Source organism: Apodemus sylvaticus, chromosome 16, assembly GCF_947179515.1.
Source record: "Apodemus sylvaticus chromosome 16, mApoSyl1.1, whole genome shotgun sequence".
Classification (NCBI taxonomy): Eukaryota; Metazoa; Chordata; class Mammalia; order Rodentia; family Muridae; genus Apodemus; species Apodemus sylvaticus.
Window position 1 is genome coordinate 53,793,705 of NC_067487.1, and position 24,947 is coordinate 53,818,651.

General features: G+C 39.3%; 1 protein-coding gene across 3 annotated transcripts in view; it reads left to right on the forward strand.

The window, feature by feature from the left end:
• Ipo11 (importin 11) overlaps positions 1 to 24,947 on the forward strand; it is a 152,190-nt gene that overhangs the window by 23,960 nt on the left and 103,283 nt on the right. For 2 of the 3 annotated variants that reach the window (XM_052159462.1, XM_052159464.1), the window contains 8 exons: positions 8,237 to 8,369; positions 10,060 to 10,118; positions 11,805 to 11,853; positions 13,141 to 13,211; positions 16,891 to 17,083; positions 17,764 to 17,916; positions 20,045 to 20,088; positions 22,834 to 22,924. In XM_052159462.1, the coding sequence (XP_052015422.1) occupies positions 8,237 to 8,369; positions 10,060 to 10,118; positions 11,805 to 11,853; positions 13,141 to 13,211; positions 16,891 to 17,083; positions 17,764 to 17,916; positions 20,045 to 20,088; positions 22,834 to 22,924 (793 nt within the window). The remainder of the gene's footprint in view (positions 1 to 8,236; positions 8,370 to 10,059; positions 10,119 to 11,804; positions 11,854 to 13,140; positions 13,212 to 16,890; positions 17,084 to 17,763; positions 17,917 to 20,044; positions 20,089 to 22,833; positions 22,925 to 24,947) is intronic. The other variant, XM_052159463.1, reaches the window with a different exon arrangement.

Consider the following 24,947-nt stretch of genomic DNA (forward strand, 5'->3'; position numbering starts at 1 on the left):
TGTTTACGGTGGGACTCAGAAAACTAATGTATTTATAGGACATTGTTTGTTCTGTGCGGTTCTTTTTCTTTCCTTACCTGTACTCTGTCGCTCAGGCTTTCCCAATGATCTGTCTTTCCCCTGCAAGTTTGGAGGGTTTCTTCTGCTTCTTCATTTAGCATGTGGTCTTAAGCAGTCTTTTCCAGGCTTACTTTCTCTGACTGCTACTCTTCCTCGTGTTTAAACTCCTGTGTCTAGACTTTAAGCACATGTATCTATGCTTTCTTTCCTTCTCCTTTTGTTTTTAAAATAAAGGATATTCTGGCACAGCTACAGCCAGAACACCTGACAAATTCTAAGCACTGAGATGCTATATTTATTTCTAAAGGAGACACCTAGCTGTACATTGGGAGGAATAATCGAAGAGCTGACAGCATATGGGAGATAGACAGTTTAATGGGGGAAACCAGAGAAAAGAGTTCTAGAAGAGAGTCTTTGTAAAGCTCTATTCTTTCACAAAAGGCTAGCTAACTTGTCCCTGGCGCACAGTGTAGTGCCTTGTGTTTGAGGGAGGTTTGGGGAAATAGGGAGAAGAGAAGTATGTGTTTTGGGACTCTCATGTTCAGTACATTAGTTTTGACAGATGCAGATATGTGTGTGTGTGTGTGTGTGTGTGTGTGTGTGTGTGTGTGTGATCTCATGGAGGCACTTCCCCAACTGAAGCTCCTTTCTCTGTGATAACTCCAGCCTGTGCCAAGTTGACACACAAAACCAGCACAGTGTGACACACTACAGTTTCCATGATGTGATGTTTTCTATGCCTGCCCTCCCCCTATCTGTTTGTCTCTCTCCTCTCTCCTCTCTCCTCTCTCCCCCTCTCTCTCTCCCTCTCCCTCCCTCCCTCCCTCCCTCTCTCTCTCTCTCTCTCTCTCTCTCTCTCTCTCTCTCTCTCTGTGTGTGTGTGTGTGTGTTTTATTTTGAGGGGGAGGTTACAAGGGCAAAGGGCAGATATGAAAGGACAGGGAGATGAGCAGAACTGCAGTGCATGATGTGGCACAAAGAATAAAACGTTTAAAAATATGCTGTCTTCTTTAAGAATGTTGAGTAAAAAATTCTTTTTGATAATCATGGGATTACTTTGTTGTTCTTTATCATGTTACCTTGATTTCTGTTGTTTTATTATATTTTACAACTTTTTTTCTTAGAATTATTTATTTATTTATTATATGTAAGTACACTGTAGCTGTCTTCAGACACCCCAGAAGAGGGCATTAGATCTCATTATTGATGGTTGTGAGTCACCATGTGGTTGCTAGGAATTGAACTCAGGACCTCTGGAAGAGCAGTCAGTGCTCTTAACCACTGAGCCATCTCTCTAGCCCCCCTATTTTTAGATTTACAACTGTTTTTAAATGTTGATTTTTAATGTCTGTGTATAAATGTTTTGCCTACATATGTGTATATGCACCATATGTATTCCTGATGCCCTTGGAAGTCAGAATTGAGCATCAAATCCCCGGGTGTAGTTAGCAGATGGTTGTGAACCACCATGTGTGTTCTGGAAATTGAACCTTGGTCCTCTTCAAGAATGTGTTTGCTTAATTGCTGAGCCATCTGCCTTACACAGATTTTTCTTTTTTGATGTAGCCCCGGTTGGTGTGGACCTCACTATGTAAATAGGGATGGTCTCAAATTCCCAGAGAACCACCTGTCTCCACCTCCCAAGTGCTGAGGTTAAAGGTTGACCACCACTCCCAGTTGTTTTGCTCTGTTTCTAGGAGTCAAGATTAAAGAAATGATCTACTTTGTTTTTTAGCATCAAATATGTAGAAAATTCTGGGTTACAGCTAACCTTTATTAATGACTATTCAGCAGTAAAAGTATGACCTGCTTGGGCTCTGGAAGGGTTCAGCCTTCTTACTTGCTGATTGCTTCTCAGGTATTTGTTTTAGCCTAGCAGTCTCTTCAGTGTTATGGTTGGCTTTGTTGTAGTATTGTTTCAGTTCCTTTCCCTGTCTTCTGTGATACAGGCCTGCCTAGCATCTGATGCTAAGCTTGGTGGACTGTTGGCTACATTGTGCTGAATGTTCACTGAACTTTCTCAGATCATTGAGTGCTACTTTTATTGCTGCAGTTCTGCTATCTAGCCTAGAAGACTGCACACATGGTTGGTGCTTAATAACTGTTAAATGAATAATTAGGCTGAGTATATAGTACAGTGATTGAGTGCTTACTTGCCTAGGAAGAGCCCAAGGGTCTGGATTCAGTTCTGAGCACTGGCAAAAACAAAGCAGCCCCAAAAAACAATGAAAGAAGAATTCTGTTCTTAGAAATTACCATATTTAAGCTGGGCATGGTGGCACAGGCCTTTAATCTCAGCACCCGTGGGAGGCAGAGGCAAGTGGGTCTCTGTGAGTTTGAGGCCAAACTGACATCCTTTTCAGTTCCAGGCTAGCTAAGCCACGTAATAAAACCTTACCTTCAATAAACAAAAAAGTATACAGCAAAATTTCATGGAAACAGGCTCTTTTTAGATTACATGAGCAACAAATATCTAGGAGAAAGCTGATTAGTACCTTTCATTGTGAATTGGATTAGTTGAGCCTGGAAACACAGATATGGTAGGTGGTAGGTATAGGTAGGTGATAGGTAGGCAGATAGATAGTAGGTAGTAGGTGCTAGGACAGGGTCTGGTCTTGTAGGATTAAGGTACAGATAGCTGCTCATTTGCTGCTAGCTATGTAGGAAGACTGCTGTGAAGACTTTTGCTGCTTAAGCTGTTCTTACTGTTGTGGCATGAGAACAGGAGAGCTAGCACTGCTTCCTTACTGGTTTTAGCACTTGGGAGAATGGGCCCTGCACCTTACCTGGGCAACAGTGGAGCTGGCCCTAATGGTGAACACACAGGTCAGCCAGCACTGAGGGTGTGAGCACAGGGGAGCCTGCCTAGCCCAACACAGGCTGCAACAGTCAGCCCAATCCTATCTATCTATCTATCTATCTATCTATCTATCTATCTATCTATCTATCTATCTATCTTTCTTTCTATCTATCTATCTATCTTCTTTAATGTGTCACATCTGAGGAAAGTGAAAACAATGACTTAATATTCCTGTCTTTCTCTGGTTCTTCTCAAAGATATTTTTACACACCATTTCTTTGAGCCAGGAGGTGAGCTCTGTCTCTTAAAATCTTTTAATTAATTTAGAAGAGTGTCATTCCTTTCTGTTCTGTTCTTGTTGGTTTTCTGCCCTGTTGTGTGCCCAGCTTTTCTGTGCTTGTTGACTGCTTCTTGCTGATTAGTTTCAGGTGAAAGTGTCTTGGTTTCTACAGTTTGTTGCATGGCTATGCGTTCCACTGCTTTAATATTTTGTTGCTAACTTTTCCTAGTGGGAATTGTGAGGACAGTGGGCCTTAGTATCTAAGAATACTTGAAAGGGTAAGACAAGTTAGATTTACTTTAATGGCTCACTTTGTATATTGGAAGGAGTTAAGTGTGTGCTTCTCAGCTGAGGTCACTAAGCTGTCAGTTGGTGGCATTCTATCTTCTGGTTAAAAATAGAAAATCCACCACTTAAGGTTTGGAAGAACCAGTTTTCAGAAGTGCTTATCACATAGCTTATTTGTGTAGTGTCTTAATGAACATACTTCCCCTATGTACTGGCTGATTTGTGTGTCAACTTGACACTGGTTGGATTTATCACAGAGAAAGGCGCTTCAGTTGGGGAAGTGCCTCCATGAGATCCATCTTTGGGGCATTTTCTCAATTAGTGATCAAGTGGGGAGGGCCCCTTGTGGGTGGTACCACCTTTGGGCTGGTATTCTTGGGTTCTGTAAGAGAGCAGGCTGAGCAAGCCAGGGGAAGCAAGCCAGTAAGGAACATCCCTCCATGGCCTCTGCATCAGCTCCTGCTTCCTGACCTGCTTGAGCTCCAGTCCTGACCTCCTTTGGTGATCAACAGCAATGTTTCCACAGTATAAGCTGAATAAACCCTTTCCTCCCCAACTTGCTTCTTGGTCATGATGTTTGTGCAGGAATAGAAACCCTGACTAAGACACCCTGCCATGTTTTTTAGAAGAAAATGTAGAAAAAATATTTGTGTTCCTCTTACTTGGTTTAGTTTATTCCTTTGTCTTTTCCATCTGAGCCTTTTATAAGCAGACATCAGTTGATGGCTTCTGGAGTGTGGTTTCTTCCTTTAAATCTGTCTTCCCTTGTTTTACAGTAGGACTGAATGATTGCTGAAGTAGCTGAAGTACTTGCTAAAGACAGTCACAGTAAAACTGACTCTTCAGAGGGGCTCCCGGAGGAGGGTCTGCAGTTGGGAAGATAGGTGCTAATGTAAGAAAAATGAGAGTTCCAGTCAAGGAGTTGGGATGGTGTGGGAGGTTAGGTTACTAAGAGGAGACAGCCAGGGGTGAGGGACAGCTTGGGTTTAAATTGACCTAACAGGATTCTGCTTCTGAAGGCAGACCAGTGTGATGAGACACTGTCAGTGGATTGAGGTAAGGACCCTAAACAGATATTGAGAATGATCAAGTTGTCTATGAGAAGGGGTCTTGTCCTACCATTCTCAGAAGAGTTTTCTTAGACTGTTCATGCAGAAGCAGACCAGGAAGTCTAAATGTCTGCACCTAATTAGGAAAGGGATTTTGGAGAGTAAAGTTTAATCAAGGAGAAACTATGCAAAAGGGTGATATGATTACTTCTACATTGTAATCATTGGTTTGTTTCTATCCAAAGTGCTATACTGTCCTCATTCAGAAATACTGTAGGCCAGACATGTTAGGTACATACTTCTCTTACTAAGATAATAAGAGCTTTGATTAAAATAAGGGTTAGAAAAGGTGAAAAATGCAAAGAACAAGACAATGCAAACAAAAAAGAATTAATAGATTAAGGCCTTTGTCATTAGTATCTATATCTTTTTTTTGCCTTTTGTTTTAGGTATCTGAGTGCTCTCTGCATGTACACCTGAATGCCAGAAGAGGGCATCAGAACCCATTATAGATTGCTATAAGCCACCAAGTGTTTACTGGGAATTGAACTCAGGACCTCTGGAAGAGCCGAGGGTCCTCTTAACCACTGAGCCATCTCCCTAGCTCCATATCTACATATATTTTGATTTTTGAGATCATATCTCCCTGTGTTGCCCAGACTGACTTGGAACTCAGGATTTTCCAGTCTTAACTTCCCAGCTACCTAGGATTATGAATGTGTTCACTATGTGTTCAATTTTGCCCACTGTTTTATATATGTAGTCTTTTGTTGTTGGTCTCCTGAGACACAGTTTTCTGTAGCCTAGGGTGGTTTGCTTGCTTGTTTTCTTTGTTTCTTTGTTTCTTTGTTTCTTTGTTTCTTTGTTTCTTTGTTTCTTTCTTTCTTTCTTTCTTTCTCTCTCTCTCTCTCTCTCTCTTTCTTTCTTTTCCTTCCTTTTCTTTTCTCTTTTTTCTCTTTTTTCTTTTCTTTTCTTTCTTTCTTTTCTTTCTTTTTTTTTTTTTGTGACAGGGTCTCTTCTGTAGCCCTGGCTGCCTTGTAGACCAAGCTGACTTTGAACTCATAGAGATCCTCCTGTCTCTTCCTCCCAGTTGCTGGCATTAACGATATCTATCTCATTACCTGGACAATAGTGTATTTGTACATGATGTTTGCAGACATGAGAGGATAACATAATGGTGTTGATTTTTCTCTTTTTCCGCTTAATGTAGGTTCTGGGGATCCAACTTGCTGAGCTATCTTACAAACCTTCAACATTTTTGAGTCAGGGTCTCAGGTACCCAGGCCTCCTCAACCTTACTGTGGAACTGAGACTGGATTTGAACTCTTGGTCCTCTTTCCCTCCCTCCTAAGTTAACCATTTTTTTTTAAAAGAAGTATTTATTTATTTTATGTATGAGTACACTATTGTTCTCTTCAGACACACCAGAAGGGGGCATCAGATCCTATTACAGATGGTCATGAGCCATCAGGACTTCTGGAAGCGTGTCGGTGCTCTTACCCACTGAGCCATTTCTCTAGCCCCTAACCATTCTTTTGATTGCCTGAGTTACCAGACTTTCTTACATATATTTTAGAGTCAGGTTTTAAATGTGAAGGGTTTTGTGGAACAAGTAAAATCTTATTTTAATGACTTTGAGTCTACCCTGAAGAAAATGTTCCTTCTGTCTTAATCTCTTGCTTAGGATACATTATTTAGAGATGGTTTTGGTAGTTGCTGTTCTTTGGGGAGTGAGTGGAGAGGCTCTTATATTTAGTGTAATTTTCACTTAGGGCAGATAGCAGATTTTGGTAAAGTAATATTCTTCTGTGTCTCAGGGTTTGTATTACTGAAGAGACACCATGCCTACAACAGCTCTTACAGGGGAAAATATTTAATTGGGACTGGCTTCCAGGTTCAGAGGTCAGGAAGCATAGCAGTGCATAGGCAGACATAGTGCTGGTTAAGGATCTCAGAGTTGTACATCTGGATTAGCAGGCAACGGGGAGAGGGGGGACAGACAGACACTGAGGGGTCTGGATTGAACATTTGAAACCTCAAAGCCCACCTCTCAAATGACACACTTCCTTTAATAAGGCCACACCTCCCAATGCTGCCACTCCTTGGGGACTAAGCATTTTATATGAGCCATTCCTATTCAAACAACCATATTATGGTATCAGAACTAATGCTTAAAAATTATTATAGTAAAGATCATATTGTTTTTTTCCTGCCATTCTTATAAAACACTTAATGAAAGTTTGACATGATTCTAAAATGTATTGGTTGTTTAGGGTGGCTGAATTTTCCTTAATATTTGCTTTCCTGAGGAGATGCCAGTTTCTATGTGGTTAACTCTCTTTTCAAGCTTAATCGGATATTAGTTTGTTTATTAAGGACAGGGTCTTATGTAGCTCAGTCTGGCCTCAAATGTCAGATTCTCCTTCCTTAGTCTTGTGAGTACTGAAGTTACAAGTGTTTGAATTTGCCCAGTTCAATCTTATTTTGAGTTGGGATTCTTTTGTTTGTTTGTAGTGATTTCAGTGTATACTATACAGGCTAGCCTGGGATCCTCGTGCCTCCGACTCCCTGGCCCTGATGTTACAGGTGGAATGCCACATACCAGGCAGGACTTGTCATTGTATTTTGAGGAACTAAAGAATGCTTATCATCATTGCTTTTTTTCCCTTCATTTTTCAGTGAGTTTAGCATATGTGGTAGTGGAGAAGACTGAGGTAAAGGTCCTGTGGCTATTTGAACTTATTTCAAATTATATTTGTGCATTGCTTTTTCTTTCTTGCTTTAAGCTGTCACGGTTGACCTTAAACTCTTGGCAGTCCTCTTGCCTCAGCCTCTCAAGCGCTGGGGTTATAGTCATGTGCCTGCCTGTGCGCACAGATGTCCATGGGGAGAATTGGACAGGGCTAGTTCATGCTTCAGAGTCACTCCACAAGCAGAGGCTTCCTAAGTTCTCAGCATGGGGTCCAGAACATGCTTCTTCCTTCCCATCCTCTTTGTGCTGAGATAGGCACCAGGACCCCAAGCACAATTCCAGGTGCTGTAGCTGGATCAGAGCCATTCCCTAACCTATTGGTCAGTTTCTAAACACTGGTCCAGGTTAGAACTATACTCTGAGAGCCATGGTTTGTGTATTTCTAGTCTTAAGTACGTAAACACCATGGACAGAACTAGAGGAGGAACACAGAAGTGTAACTAACTACATAGTTTAGCACGTGAGTATGTGTAATAACATACTGAGGGATGGTCCATAAATGATGGATTTTAAAAATGAGCTTTCAACCTATTAATGAATGCAAAAGAAAAAGCTAAACACTAGCCTGTAAGTATAGATATCAATATAGGGATATTGATATAAAAGAAAAATTCTTTTTTCTTTATCTTTTGAAGATTTATTTATTTTATGTATGAGTGACACACCAGAAGAGGCCACCAGATTCCATTACACATAGTTGTGAGCAGACATGTGGTTGCTGGGAATTGAACTCAGGACCTGTAGAAGAACAGTCAGTGCTCTTAACTGCTGAGTCCCAAGAGACTAATTCTTTAGGAATGTGCATGTTTAAAGCAACCAGTGTGTGCTGTTAACTATTACTATGTATTGTAGTTAAAAGTCTTTCAAGCATCATCATACTTTTTTTAATTCTTTGCAATCTTCACTGAAGATAAGATTTTCATTATAAGACCACAATGTATTGCTTTGTAGTTGTAATTTGTTATTAAAGTGTGTAACATATACAGATTTGGTGCATTTTCTTGCAGTTAGCTTCTGGAATTTATAATTTTGCCTGTTCTCTGTGGAACCATCATACAGACACATTCCTGCAGCACGTTTCTTCTGGCAATGAAGCTGCAGTTCTGAGTTCACTAGAGCGGACACTACTGTCGTTAAAAGGTACTGTTAAACTTGATCTGCTCATCTTTGAAATGCCATGCCTAGCACAGTTGCCAAGTAGTTGTTCTGGACAGATTTCTTTCTCACTTGTACTTGGAAAAATGGGTTTCTCTGTAAGATGAGAACTAGAGATCTTTTTGTTTTATAAGAAATGTCACATTATCAAGTCCTTTTCAGTGGATGAGTTACGTCCCTGTGGATTATGACCTGTCGCCATGCTTCTCTCATGCGCCTCCACTTTGCCTGACATTCCTCATCTGGGCCCTACTCTTAACATTGTCCTGTTAATGCTCCAGTCCTACATGCTTGGGTGAATGGGTGAATGGGCTCTTTCACGTTTGTGTCTCAGGCTGCCCTAATTTAGGAGGTGGCTGTAGGGATGCCACTTTGGCCCATGCTTCCCTATAGTGTGTTTGTAAGCATTCTTGTAGTATCATTTCCATCTTACCTTCTGTGAGCCGAGTTACTGGCCTTACTGAGGAAAGCCTATTGTTCCATCTGACATAATCATTTGTCTGATGATCCTCACCCCCATGCAGTCCTCTTGCTAACCCTGGTCTACTCAGCACTCCACCTTGGAGTCTCACCGTGCTGTCTGGGCACAATCCTAGTGAGTCACTTACGAGGACTGACTAGACTCTGTATGCACAACTCCCAAACTGTGAGCCCAACTTGGTGAGATTTGTGAACAAAAGTGTGAATGGTTTTAAAGAACTTTTAAAAGCCCACATTTAAAAAGTTGAGTTGTAGACAGTTACATTTTGAGCTTTTTCTTTAAACACAAGCAGCAAGAAACTCAGTATATAGGATGCCCAGGCTGGCCTTGAACTCACAGAGATCTGATTTCCTCTATTTCCTGAGTTCTGGCATAAAGAAGGTACACTACCACATTAAGCCTAAATTTAATTTTAATATATCGTCTTTGGCCTCATAAACAGTATCTAGTAGATAATTCTATAGTAATATAGCTAGCAATGCTTAGTTAATAAAGTGGCTTTAAGTTTTATATTCAGCTGGGATGATACCCAACCTTAGTGTGTTGCCTGGTGTTCAAGAGGCCCTAGGTTCTACTCTCTTCCTCCAGATTGTCTTAGACTGTCATCCTTGTGGTGGAATTGTGCTCTTTTAGATGTATTATACCATTGGATCCTTTAGTAACTGGGAAGTCAGATAGTAACTACATTCCCACAGTTATACGTACTGGAGAAAGGATTTAAGTCTAGCTCTGACTCAAAAAACTATTACCTTAATTGTCATTGTGCACAACATTTTAGCTACTATAAAGTGTGCTGTTTACAATTGAGCATTCTAGTCTATCCCAGATATGTAAAGAATTTAGTTTTCAATTGGTTTTAGGAGAGACACTATGTTTTCACACAGCCTAAAGTTCAAGGTTTTAATTGTATCTTAAAATTTCTAAGAATAAATTACTCTCAATTTCAAAATAAGTCATACTAACTGTTATATATGTAGTGTAGCTACATGAACAAACATTGGATATTTTGTCCAGAAGAAGTAGACTTTGTATTTACCCAGATGATTGGGGAACCTGATCTTTATGTACTGAGTGAGGGAGGAGACAAGTTTCTTTAAGCTTGTCTGAGTTATGTTATTCACATTCATTTTAATTATGATGTAATAGAATGAAATATGAAAAGGTATGGTTCAAATGAACCTTCTTGCTTTTCAGTGCTGCGGAAGTTAACTGTGAATGGATTTGTGGAACCTCATAAGAATATGGAGGTGATGGTAAGAAACTGAAAGGACTTAGACAAGTGATCTTTGGGAAAGCTTAGATGTTTTTCTGACTGTCTTACTTTTTATTTGCCATTGATTTGGAACAGTGTTAGTTAAGTGGCCATCTAGGTTTTGTTGTGTTTTTTGTATGTTGTAGTGAATTTTATAGTTGTCTGCTTTCACCAGGTCACACTGGAAGTTAGAGAAAGGAGATGAAGTTAGAGAAAGAAAAGGCCTAGGATATTTTTCAATTAACTAGGTACACTGACACTATTCAGTTTAAGTTGAACTCCTATGAATTCAAATGCTTAATTGGTACATTCTAACAGTTAAGTGTTTGATATTTTAAAAGTAAAATATTTCTCTCTTCATATCAGTAATATATGATCTTTACACAAAGTTTGATGAATAAATACATGAGCTGTAGATATAGTTAATATAAGGTGCTTGTATCTACATATGTGAGGCCCTGTGGTAGATTCCTTCCACTACAAAATGAGACAGAGGAGGTCACTGGGAATGGCAGATGTTTTTTGAAACATCAGATCTGGTTTCAAGTGACACACCTTTTCCAACAAGAGCACACCTCCTAGATTTTCACTGATAGTTCCAGTAACTGGGAACCAAGTATTTAAACATAGAAGCCTTGGGACCATTCTCATTCAAATCATCAGAACCCACAAACAAACTGTATGTGTAAACAACCTTATGCAACACTATATAGGTTTTGTTAGTTAGTGTTCAGTTGCTGTGAAGAGACCATAATCAAGGCTGCTTATAAAGAAAACATTTAATTGGGGTCTTGTTTACAGGATCAGAGGGGTAGTCTATGATCATTGCAGCATGAAGCATGCATGCATGTAGGCATGGCGCCAGAGTAGCAGTAGCTGAGAGCTTACATCTTAACTGGTAGGCAGCAGTTGAGAGAGAGGTGCCTGGGTTTGGCCTGGCCTTTTAAAACCTCTAGCCCACACCTAGTGGCACACTCCTCCAAGGCCATACCTCCTGATGCAAACACTTCCACCAACTTGGAGCCAAACATTGGAGCCATTTTCATTCAGACTACCAAAGTTGGAGTGTATGTTCACTGTACGTTCACTGTTGATATACAGCTATCTAGTTTTTTCTTCTATGCAAAAGTATATAGCTATGCAATTTCTACTTAAATACAAATTGGTTTTCATGATGAGTTCATGTGTTCTATGGGGATTTTGTGTTGGTGGCTGCACAGAGTTGAGGGAAGTAGTTTGTTGAATGGGGCCTTAGGGTCTCCCAAAACATATTGAGGAGGTTAGCTATTACATTCTTGTTGAAGATTTGTTGGTGATAAGGAGTTATTGCTGAGAATGATACACACCTGCAGTATCAATTCTTGTTATGTTCTGACTGGAAGACTGCAAATGTGAGGCCGGATTGGATAACTTAGCAAGACCATATCTCAAAATAGGAAGGGATGGGAATGTAGCTTAGAGATATGGCGCTTGCCAGCACGCATAGCTAAGGCTCAAGTTTGCTGTATTCATCTTCCTTCTCCTTCAGTTTCTACTGTGGTGGGCCTCTAGGCATGGATGACCACATCTTGCTCTCTTAGATGCTTTTATAAAACTATGTGCTAGATGCTTTATTTCCCTTGATGAAAAGCACAAGGTTATGTTTATAACATAATATAGAGACATTTTAAAATATATTCTTTTCTAGGGTTTTTTGCATGGAATATTTGAACGTCTAAAACAGTTTCTGGAGTGCAGTAAGTACTTTCATTGCAGTTTTGACTGTATAACTACATTCATTACTGTTTATCCATTATTCATTAATGGCTCTGATTAATGTGGACTAATAGACTAGTGAATTACTCCTAACTTATCGATAGTTTCTACTCTATACGTGTAAATCTTGTATATTGATTTATCTCTGTATAACATTTGGACAGTCTGAGTGAGGGCTTGGTAGGTGGCATATCCTGTACTTGGCTAGAATTAATATCTTAAGGTTTGGTAAGTAACTAGTGAGCCTGTATCAGAAGCTTAGTTTTGCCTCCATATACCTGTCTTATCCTGAGTACAGAGGAAACCCTTTTCTACTTTATTGTGTATTCATTCCTTTGTTTAATTAATATTGCTACTCTAGGCACGATAATTTTAAGACAATAAATAAATACTATGTGTTAAGTGCTACTTAGATTTTTATAGATTATCTTTTTTAGTATGGTTTATATATTACTAGGATACTAATTTCCTTAAATTATACTTTATGTAGTTTTTTGTAATCCTATGTCCCACAAAGAAAATATGTTGCAATTGTACTTTTATTGGTGACTTTTTATCCTGTCCCTTCTATATATATGATTTTGTGAACACCTTTGGTCAGGATGCACTTTTACTTTGTGTGTGTGTGTGTGTGTGTGTGTGTACACAATGAGTATGTCAAAATACTTGCCATATGAATCTTATTCTCATTTGTAGAGGTTGTTGATTCCTTTATGCCTGTCATTTTTAATTCAGCAAATACTTAATTGAACCTGCTAGGTATTTTCTTGTATCATTGTTAATTTTTAAGAACAGGTTGCTTTGCTCTGGTCATCACCAAGAGGGTAGTAGAAGTTAAATGAATGAGATAAATGTCAAGGCAGATGGAGGGAAAGGACAGATTGATGGACAGCTGTACATTACTCTGAATGTACAAATTAAGTAGAGGAAGTTTTAGAAATGTACGAGTTTGTTGTAAAGTGATAAAATGATAACACATTGTTCTTTGGGTGCTTTGTCTTGAAAATGCTTCAGATACAGCTGATTTAGTCTTTAAAAATGTGGTTTATAATTTGTTGCTAAAATTGTTATCACTTTATTTAAAATATTCAATTTATATTTTAGAATTAATTTTGTTCATTGTAACTTTGGTGATTCTGTTTTATTAGGAACACATTTTGCTATTTCAACCATGAATTTCTTATGTGAAATATTTTACTTTTAATAAAGTTTTGATGTGTTTTATGAATTTACAGATTATTAAAAAACTTAAATTTTATCCTTAATAGGCAGAAGTATAGGTACAGATAATGTGTGTCGAGATAGGCTGGAAAAGACCATCATTCTTTTTACTAAAGTGGTAAGCTTTCTCTTTTAGTTATATATTGTTTTCCAAGTGTAATACACCCTCACATTTAGAGAGGAGATATATTTGTAATGGTTTTTTGAAAACTGAAAATCGCTTTTGTATCTTTAAACTTTAAGACTATGTGTAGTAACTAAATTCACATACCCAGTGTCATCGTTGTGTGAGTCATCCTAGCATGCACAAGCCTTTGGTTATGTTATCAGCACTGGGCAAAGAAAATCACCCAAGATCAGTGTTAGAAAAATTGAGTTTTCTAATGTTCATTATTCTTAGATTTATCAGAGAAAAGCAGGAAAAAAGGGAAAAATAGTAGTTCAGCCAGAAGTGAATAAATAAGATGCAGGTGGCAACTATACTATTACAAAGTATATTCACAATAAATATTAGATTATCATCACAATTACCACATCTTTTGAATAGAATTTATGGTTGTACTATATAGGCAATGCATATAAATGCTAGAGCTAAGTTTTACATGAAATTTTATGAAAGTTGAGGTTTGGAGAATAGGAAGAAATAAAAAGAACTGTTAGGCATCCCTTGGGAAAGCCTGATTAGAGACTGTTCGCATGCACAAAATGGGTATTTGAAGATGGTCAGAGTGTCTTGTTCCTTTTATTGGTGTTTTAGTAGTAGGGTTAGATTTGAATGTCAGTTGTCTTCATTTCTAACATTCTGGGTAGGATCAGCTATCAAAATCAAATTACAATAACCTTAAAAAACCTTATATAAAGCTGACTTTATTTATTTACCTATTTATATATTTAGAGACAGGGTCCCTGTGTAGCTCTGGTAATCCTAGAACTCACTGTGCAGAAGTTGGCCTCCACTCACAGAGAGATCTGCTTGTCTCTGCTTCCCAAGGGTAGGGATTGAACCTGTGCGTCTCTGCACCCAGCTTGATTTAGATAGAGCCTTAACCTAGAGGAAACTAAAAGGATGATGATGTAAAGTCTGAAGGACAGTGTATGACACTGACACTTGCGTGCCTTTCTGCTAGTGTAGTTCCTGCTGGCCATCAGATAGTGGCTGAGGGACATTTCCTTTTTTATAAAGGACTCTAGCAGTAAGAGGAATAATGTAATATCACCACTGGCTATTCTCATCAAGAGTAGAAAGTTTGCTGAAGACTTTGGACACTCACTCATCAGATGGCCTTGCACATAGAGAGCCAGTATTATGCACACAGTCTGTTTTAGTTTTTTAAAATGTTTACTTAATGTGCATGCTCTGCTGCATATACACTTGCATGCTAGATTCCTTTATAGATGGCTGTGAGCCACTATGTGGGTGCTGGGAATTGAACTCAGGACTTCTGGGAGAAATAACCAGTGCTCTTAACTGCTGAGCCATCTCTCCAGCACACACAGTTTTAAAGACCATATTTATTAGTAGCCTATTGACTTTCTTATTTCTTTTAGCTCTGCGATTCTACTTTTTAGAACAAGTAACAGCAATAACTTTACTTAGGAAATTTATATTCATAATTTCTAAATTTTTGCTAAAGCGTCAAAAATTAGGACATTTAAAACGTTGACCCAGATGGAATTGAATAGCTGAGTCCTCTGGGTTCCCAGAAAGTTGCTGGTCACCTTCAGCACCTGTCAGGACATAGTTAGGCCTCTTTTTTTTTTCAAAGATTTATTTATTTATTGTTATATGTAAGTACACTGTAGCTGTCTTCAGACACCCCAGAAGAGGGCATCAGATCTCATTACAGATGGTTGTGAGCCACCATGTGCTTGCTTGGATTTGAACTCAGGACCTTCAGAAGAGTAGTCAGTGCTCTTATCTGCTGGGCCATCTCTCCAGCCCCCCCCTCCCTTTTTTTTAAGGCAGGGTCTTAGTCTTGTCTGGCCTGGAACTTACCTTGAGCTCTTGCTTGTGCCTCAACTAAGATTTAAGACTTTTCTGCCTCTTTTCTTTTATGTTCATGCTTCTCCTGACTTTTGCTGATTTTCTTAAAGCAAATCCTAGATAGGATTCCAGTAATATCACTCACCTAGCCTACCTATCATCCATTCTTCCTCCCTGCCTCCCTCCCTCTCTCCCTCCCTCCTATGTATTCATCCATCCTTCCATCCATCCATCCATCCATCCATCCATCCATCCATCCATCCATGTATCCATCCATCCATCCATCCATCCATCCATCCATCCATCCATGCACCCATGCATCCATCCATGCACCCATGCATCCATCCATCCATCCATCCATCCATCCATCCATCCATCCATCCATGCATCCATCCATCCATCCATCCATCCATCCATCCACCTGTCCTTCCGTCTGTCCGTCCATGCATCCGTCTATGCATCCATGCATCCATGCATCCATGCCTCCATCCATGCATCCAGAACAACAGAGGTTCATGTAGCTCTTTATGGCCTTGGACTTGATATTTGTCTAAGGAGGATTTGAACCCCTGATCCTCTTGCCTCTGCTTCCCAAATGCTGGGATCACAGGTGTACACCACAACCCTGAGGACTTCCTCCCTTGCTACTTGTTTGCTGAGATAACAGTTACTTTTATGAAGCATCTTTTTTTTTTTTATTATATTTATTTGAGGGAGGGGATGAGGCTCAATATGCCACAGGTCCCATATGGAGCTCAGTAGACTACTAACAAAAGTTGGTTCTCTCCTTCTGTGTAGATTTTGTGTAGATTTGGCAGCCATCACCTTCACTTGCTGAGCCATCGTGCCAGCCCCTCCTTGTGACCCCATGTGTTATTTAATATGTTCTTTTTCTCCTCATTCTTCTTCCCAATATTTCTTACACATTTGTAGTTAGATAGAGACTGGATCACAATCAGGTCATTTGCCCCAGAGAGTGTGTGGTAAGCCTGCTTCCTGGATCATACTGTGTGCCAGATACCGTGTGTCATCTCAGGAGGACAGCATCTGGCTGTGCATCTCATGGTTGGACTTGTGGATAAGCTCCTTCAGCTCTCGCTCGGGCAGCCTTCCTGCTTCCCTGTGAATAGCTGCTGGTGACCACTGTCGAATGCAGTTTTCCCAGAACTTACATGATAGCATTCTAATTCTGCCACTTCTTTTACATTCCTTAGCTACAGTGCTCTGTAAAGAGGACATTTCCCTTAGCAACTATTTGATATATCAAAATATGCTTCATAGGAAGGCAGTCTTGATTTTTAATGACTTCTTATTATTGTTCTTTTGATAAGCTGGCATGTATTCAATTTTTTATATCATATTTACTTGCTACCAAGTTAACTTTGATGGGGTCTTTTCATTAGAAATACTAAAAACTTGTGAGGCTGGCTCAGCAGTTAAGACTACTGGCTGCTCCTCTAGAGGGATCCAAGTTCAGTTCCCAGCACCCACATGGCAGCTCACAACTGTTTGTAACTACAGTTTCAGGGAACCTATCACACAGGCATCTGTGCATGCAGACACAATGCCCATAAAATAAATAAATCTTAAAAAAATGACTACTAGAAAAATTTTTATGAGGTATAGCTTGGGAAAAATCTATGATTTGTGGTATATTCCAAGAAGATTACAGTGTATGAGAAACTAGTGATAGATACATAGAGGTACCATGAAATTTACATCTAGTTAAACATTTATTAGTAAACTTATAATTGCAATAATATGTACTATAAAGATTTTGTACAAAATGCCATTCAAGCTTTTTTCTTCATAGCTCTTGGACTTCTTGGATCAGCATCCCATCTCATTTACTCCTCTAATTCAGAGGTCCCTGGAATTTTCTGTAAGCTATGTTTTTACTGAAGTTGGTGAAGGCGTTACGTTTGAGCGATTCATTGTCCAGTGCATGAATCTTATTAAGATGATTGTCAAAAATTATGCTTATAAGCCATCCAAAAATTTTGAAGGTAATACTCCACTGAGTTTTTAAATTTTAATAGAAATGTGGTGTAATTACTATTTTGATATAATTTTCTTGAAATTCATTTTAGTCTGAAAAGCAAACTCAATATTATGTGGAATGAGAAATAGTTTACAATTTAATTTGTGGATATTGGCTTTTAAAGAGCTAAATCATTTCTGTTTACTGAGCTGTCTTGTAGTAGAGTTGATGATTTGAAAGTTACACAATTTAAGAATTAGAGTCCACAGTAGCTACTGCATTTCCTGTTGTACTTATTATTTAAAGAATAAAAGTTTTCTCTGATTTCTTATAAAGTTGAGTTGTAGATGAGGCTGAATTGTATACTGTGTTATTTGGAATGCTTTCCTATTTAGGGGTCAAGGCCAGTGAGCAGGTCTGGTAGTGAAAAGGGAAGGAGCTGGGAAGGAAGAGACAGTTGGGAAGGACAGCAGTGTGTATAAGCTGTAGTGTGTGCAAACTATAATGTGTATAGTGGTTAGCACGGAGCTGGACTGATGTGCCACAAACAAGGCAAGAGTGCCTTTAGAATGTGTTCATAATAAATACGGAGAGATTCTTAACCAAGTATGTCTTTTCTTCTCAAAGTATAGTCTTCATTTCAGTTATATGATGCATCTCAGAGAGAATGGCTGTACTGTTAACTGGGGAATTTTATTTTTCTAGATAGCAGCCCTGAAACACTTGAAGCCCATAAGATTAAGATGGCGTTCTTCACATATCCCACGTTGACAGAGATATGTCGACGATTAGTCTCACATTATTTTTTATTAACTGAAGAAGAACTGACCATGTGGGAGGAAGATCCAGAAGGCTTTAGTAAGAATTAGATTTTAAGTTTTCACATAACTTGTCTTTGTCTTTCATAAACAAATATGTGTTTGAATAACAAAACATTGCATTTTTAATGTAGCATTTCTGACCGCGCGTGTGTGGGTGTGTGTGTGTGTGTGTCCACCCCCGACTCCCCGTCTCTGAGGAAGGTATCCCTGTGTAGCTCTGGCTGTCCTGACACTCACCATATAGACCAGGCTGGCCTTGAATCACACAGATCTACCTGCCCTTTGTTCCCCAAGTTCCTGTGCTACTGCACACAGCTCTGTCCTTGGGTCTTTACAGTTCAGTTTGGAGCTCCAGTGTGTCTGTGTTGCTGTGCACTTAACGCTCCCTCTCTTACCCTTTTGAGCACTGAGAAGTAGGACTGGGTTACTAATTCAGATGTGTTACACAGTTTTGTTCTACAAAGAGCCCTATAAGCTGTTTAGCTGTCTTTACCTGGGTGTGGTCACACTCACCTGGAGACAGAGGTAGTAGGATCTCTGATTTTGAAGCTAGCCTGGTCTACAGTTGTGAGTTCTAGGATAGCTAGGTCTACACTAAGAAACTCTGTTTCAATAAACAAAAGCAAAACAAAACTAAAGAAAAGAAAAAAAAAAGGAAAAGAAAAAAATTGCTGTCCTTATGTAGTTTAGAATGGAAACAAAATTAACTACTTATCTCTTCCCAGGTCATTTTCTTGTTTGTGGCTATATATTTGTATATTAATTTGGATTGAACCCAGGGTCTCACAAATACTAAGCATGTCTTCTACTCCGAGACCATTTTTTTAAATTAAATTTTATTTATTAGTGTGTATGTGTATACACGTTTGCACAATTAGAGGTTCTTTGCATCTACAGGGAGAGATCTCTGTTCTTAGGCTTCGTGATAAGTACCATTACCCTCTGAACCATCTTTATGCCTCTGAGAATTTTTTTTTTTTAATTATTAAACTGCTTCCTATTTTTCTTTGCCTCCATATTCCTTAACAGTTCTGAATTTTGTAGTTGATAGATGACTAGCATATGTCTGCCAAGATCCTTGTTACAGAAAGGAAACCTGTATCTAATGTCTGTGTAGGGCTGCAGAGGGCTCACTGAGTCAAGTGTTTACCATTGGGAGGATGGATCCCTAGGAGTCAAGTGACAGCCACATGGGCAGACTGGCCCGCCTGTAGCCCCAGGATCCAGCAATGGCAGTAACTGGAGTTCCAGTGCAAACGTGCTAAGTAGAATAGCCCAGATAAGCTCTGGGCCACATGCAGGAGACAGACATTAAAGAAAATGCCTGCTGCCTGGCAATCTTGTACGCACTCATGTGCCCTTCCTTAAATGAGCACACAACACTCACATACACACATATATACACACATAGATAATACCTCTGTGTAACTCAACTTGGCTGCATCAAGACATAGGCAGTTTTAGCCTTTCTACCACTTTGGCTTAGCTAGCCTTATATGGTTACACATGTTGCTTCAATATTTTAAGATGGCTTTACACTTTTGAGGACATTTATCTATCCTCTTTGATTTTATTCAGGAGCTATTTTAACTAGCCTAAATGAAAAAAATAATTGAACATTGCATTTTACAGTGCATCTTTTTTTCTCTAACTAGAATCTTACTTTTAAAAAATACAGTAGATTTAATTTCATAGTGTAAGATGAACTTTGAACATTGCCTATTGCGGGTAGGGGGCGTGTTAGTCCTAAAAGATTTTACTTGGACTTTGAATATACAGAGAAAATTAGAAAATTTATGGGAAGTATGACAAGTTTTAACTTGAGAATCATCACTGCACAAATTAGAATGATTCTCAGGGTTGTAATAATACCATTTTCTGTACAGGAAATTTGAGCTTTCTTCCACTAAGAACTCCCCCCTCCCCCCACACACAATTTTATTTTTCAGGAAAGCAAGAGTGCTCATCAGAAATTTAATGAGCAGTTCATAGAGTTTGTAAAGTATTCATGTAATTTGTAGCTGGAGGAAAGGAATTTGTAATCTGTTCTGTTCTTAGGATGGGCATCCAGTGTTAGCTTTTAGACAATCTGTATAAATGTCATGCATTTGGAAGCATCACTGTGTTGTTTCTGCAGCGCATCAGTTGTGGTTTTTTGATTGCAGCAGTGGAAGAAACAGGAGGAGACTCTTGGAAGTACAGTTTGAGGGTGAGTATCAGTGGGAAGAGATGCCGATGGGGAGGTGCTCGAGTGTGATCGAAGATCCACACTGAGCTAGACAGAGTTAACTGCTTATAATTACACAGGTATTCTAGAGAACATTAATTAACTTATGGATTTAGTCTGGGTTTTTCTCTTTATTAAGATGGAGATAGTAGACTTATTTTTGTTCATCAACTTGTTTGAGAAAAGTCATTGTACAAATAGAAAATATTTAGGTGAAATATGCCACTTTTGTACTATAATGATTTTCTTGATGAAGTTCTTTTTGATAACTTACTGTTTTGCTTGTTTGTTTGTTTTGATTTTTTAAAAACAGGGATTCTCTGCATAGCTCTGGCTGTCCTGGAACTCACTCTATACACCAGGCTGTCCTTGAACTTAAAGAGATCTGCCTGTTTCTGCCTCCCAAGGCCTGGGATCAAAGCTGCATACCACCAGTGCCCAGCTTGATATCTTACTTTTAAAATAGTTTTTTTTTTCTCAGTTATATATACTAATATAGTAATAGGCTCTATTACTCTTATCACTTAGTATATGAGTCTTAGACATTAGCCTATTGCTTTCAGTTATAGGATACTTTTAAAACATATTTATTGATAAGGTACAACTATTGTCTTTCAGAATATTTATAAAATGAGCTTATTGAGCTATTCTTTATTAATACTTTTGTACATAATTTGCTGAAATTTTGCGTGTTGTGTTTTTGGGGAGGATGCAGTAGAATAACTGGGTTTCACAATGTAGAACAGGCTAGCCTTGAACTTGAAGAGTTATCCTGTTTCTCCCTCCCAAGTGCTGGAACTAAAGACATGTGCCACTGCATACATGGCTGATTTTGTTTGTTTGTTCATGTTTTTATTTTAAATATTTTGTTTGCTCAGAGACAAGGTCTCATTATGTAGCCCTTGCTGGTCACCTTACTCAACATGTAGACCAGGCTGCCTTTGTTCAGAGAGCTTTCTGCCTCTGCCTCCGCCTCCCAAATGCTCGCATGCTTGGCTTGATTGATTGGTGGTTTTTTGAGACAGAAGTTTCTATGTGTAGCTGTAGCTGTCTTGGAATTTACTCTGTAGACCATCCTGGCCCTGAACTCATAGAGATTCCACTTGCTTCTGCCAAGAAAGTGCTGAGATTCAAGGTGTACACTACTCTTGCGTGACTATAATTTATTTTTATCTTAAATTGTGTGTGTGTCCGTTCAGAAGAAGGTGTTGGATCCATTCGTAGGTATGCCCAGAGGATGTTGTTGGGTCCTCTGGGGCTAGAAACATAGGCAGTTGTAAGCTGCCTGGCACTTAAGACTTTTAAAACAAATTTAAGTAAATGTATATGTACATTTTGCCTGCATGTATTTGGTACATTTCATGTGTGCGTGGTACCAAGGAAGCCAGAAGGTATTGCTGGATCTCCTGGACCTAGCGTTACAGAGGGTTCTTAACTGCCTTTGGGTGCTGGGAATCAGACCTGGGTCCTTTAGAAGAGCAGGTAGTGAGTGCTCTTAACCTCTGAGCCGTCCGTCTCTTGGGACCAGGACACTGTGCCCCTTTTTGTTGTTTCTGTTGTTGACTTATTTACTGTTTTAAAGCTTTATTTTACTAGCAATCTATTTATTCTTATTTATTTTTTAAAGATTTATTTATTTTATGTATATGAGTATTTTGCCTGCATTGTATATACTCTATGTGCTTAGTGTCCAGTAGTTTTATGAGTATTGGATCCTCAAGAACTGGAGTGATACTTGGTTCTGAGCTACCATGAACTTGGTTCTTCCACAAGAGCAACTGAGCAGCTGTCTCTGCAGCGCATGCCTCAATGCTTTTAAGAATGCAGATGAGGCTGGACAGGTGGCTCAGCAGTTAGGAGCACTTGTTCCTCTTGTAGAGGACCTGGTTCAGTTCCCAGTACCTCCATGAGGACTCAGAACCATCCTTAACTCCAGTTCCAGCCAATGCCTTTTTGCTCCATGGACACCAGACATATGGTTCATTTACATACATGCAGGCAAACATCTATACATAAAAAAAAATCTTTTTAAAAATCCAAATAACACATTCTTTTCTTTTTGTTTTTTCTTTTTTCAAGACAGGGTTTCTCTGTGTAGCCCTGGCTTTCCTGGAACTCACTCTGTAGACCAGGCTGGCCTCGAACTCAGAAATCCACCTGCCTCTGCCTCCCAAGTGCTGGGAATTTAAGGCATGCGCCACCACCACTCGGCCACAAATAACACATTCTTTATGTAGCTAAATAATTCTTGTTAATGTTTGTTTCTTAAAAGAAATGCTATTTTTCATAGTGAATTGAATTTATGAACTGAAGTGGATAGTTATATCTATGAAAACACATTATTAAATATATCATCACTGTCCCTAGATACTCAGTCATGTTACTTACATATAAATGAGTATGGCTATTTTTAAAGTGCAACAAATTAAAGATAACTTTGAGTATATAATACCAAATGATCACAAAAATGAAAAGCAGGTTTTGTTATGAATTAGCTTCTTGCATTCCTTTGTTATTTTTTAAAAATGGTGCTAGGGATAGCAGCCAGGTGTCCCGTGTCCACTCAGCATGAGCCCAGCTCTGGTAGCTTTGCTTTGTAAGAAACTAACAGTTGGTATATTTGACTTGGAATTTGCAGACTGAATGTCTCTTTGCTTCATTTTAATAGTCAATATAATGCGGCATTATTCTTTTTACTAGGAATTTGTTCTTTTTCTCCCCCTCTAGCCTTGCACTGAAGTATTATTTATAGATATATTCCATGAATATAATCAAACTCTTACGCCTGTACTTCTAGAAATGATGCAAACTCTTGAAGGTAAGTTGTAATTTGTGATAGTTTTGCTATTTACTGTTCAGTTAAAATAGCCTAAGTGCCCTATTCCTGGTCATACACTGAATGTGAATTTGAGAAAGGTGGAATGTATTCCTTCCTGCTAGGATGGCATTGGAAGTCAGCTTTGAATATATTTCTTACTGTTGTAAACATAATAGCTCCAGGGCCAAATGACAGGTGTAGTACTTGGGGAAACTTACTCTAGAGCATGCTATACAAAATAGTTAGAAAAACTCAAATAATTTGTTAGTCATATAGTTATAATTAGAGCAGTAAGATAAAAAGGACATAGATGCAGAAGAAGACGCAGGGCAAGTTTTAAATATTTATCGTACCTTATATACAGTAGTCAATTGCTAAGGAATTCTGTTTAGACTCTTAGCTGACAAAGCAAATTTAGGTATTTCATCATTGTACTTTATACACAATAGTCAGTAGCCAGATACCTTTGATCCGACTGTCACTTTCAGGCTGCCTTGGACTGTCTGGCTTTATTCATTCTTCACCTCAGTGCCTGGTGTGCTTCGTTATGGTTTGTTGATTGCCTTGAGCAACTGGTTGAACAGTGTGCTGGGAACAGAGAGTGATCGAGAGTATCCCTCAACTTGATGTCTTAGTGACAGGAAACTCAGTGCCTCATATGTAGTGGTTGCGGATTACTTTTAGATTAAAAAAAAAAGGCTTCAGAGAGAAATGAGCTTGAAGGACAGGAGGAGGGGAAGGTCCCTGGGATGGAAGAGTATGGGAATACAGCCTGGAGAAGAAAGAACCTGTTGACAGAAGCAGCTGAAATGCTTAGAAGGCAGAAAGCAGTGCAGAGACTAGATTACCAGCCAGTTGGGTCAAGACTCGAGTAGGTGGAGCTGTAGGGAAACTGAGCCCAGGATCTCTTGGGGAGAAAGAGATTGTTAACCTTTCTTGTTCTCTTCTGCCAAGGAGAAAAATAAGCTGTCCATTTATTGTGGTATCTTTAAAGGTCTGTTGGGTTGCATGTCTGCCTCGCTGCAGGGGTGTCTCAGAATTCTGAGGAGGCAAAACAGTCCACAGTAGAGGTCCCAGTTTGTGTTTCCACGGGTGAAAAACAGGAGTCTGAGCTGAGGTTCCCCGCCTCCTCTGTCCACAGATGCTGCTGGGGACCGCAGGAAGGTGGGGCTAGTCTGAGTGTCCGCATTTCTCCTCAGGGTGTCTTTGAGCCAGGCAGGAAAGGGGTGGCTAAACCTGGGACTGGGTGGAATCTGGTTTGGTTCTGAGTGAGTGGAGAGGTGCTGGAAGAGAGAGAGAATGCCTTCTCTAGGAGATTTAGGTCAGCTCTTCTCAAGGAAGAGCTTAAAAAGTTTTTAAAAAGTTTTTAAACTTTTTCTTTAAAAGTTCTTAAAAACTGCCTTAAAAAGTTTCCACCCCTGTGATCCTTGATTAAGAAGATCTCCATGCTTGCCCAAACTGCTTTATTTGATGGTGAATGTAAATGCATGCACCTTACATGGGGTAAACCAGAGATATACCTTTTGCAGGAAGGAATACCCAGGAAGGGGAGCTCATTGGCTAAACACTTGGGGCCTATCTAAGTTCCTCATTAGCATGGAGAACTTCAGGTTTTTATGCTACTATGACCGATTGTCATTGTTCTCTTAGTGGGGTGTCATGGTTATGTGTTCCAGATCAGGTAGTTGGGAAGGGATCTGGCCTCACGCACGCCTGGTTTTCTCAGGTCTGAGATTCCCCAGGGTTTGGGCCTGTTCAGCCCTACCAGTTCTTCTGTCTGGTGGCACCATCACTTGCCCCTCAAGGTCATTTGAGCTTTGTTTCTTTACAGGAGATTTACTCACAGTAGACAGTTAAGTTTCTTTCTGGCAGTTACAGATGCTAAACTAGATGGTGCTTATACTACTTAAGGTTTGCTTTTGCACAATTCTTAGTCTAGCCTCAGCATAATTTTTTTTAACTACTATAGCAACAAGACAGATGTATTGGCTGGTTTTATGTCTACTTGACCCGGCTAGAGTAA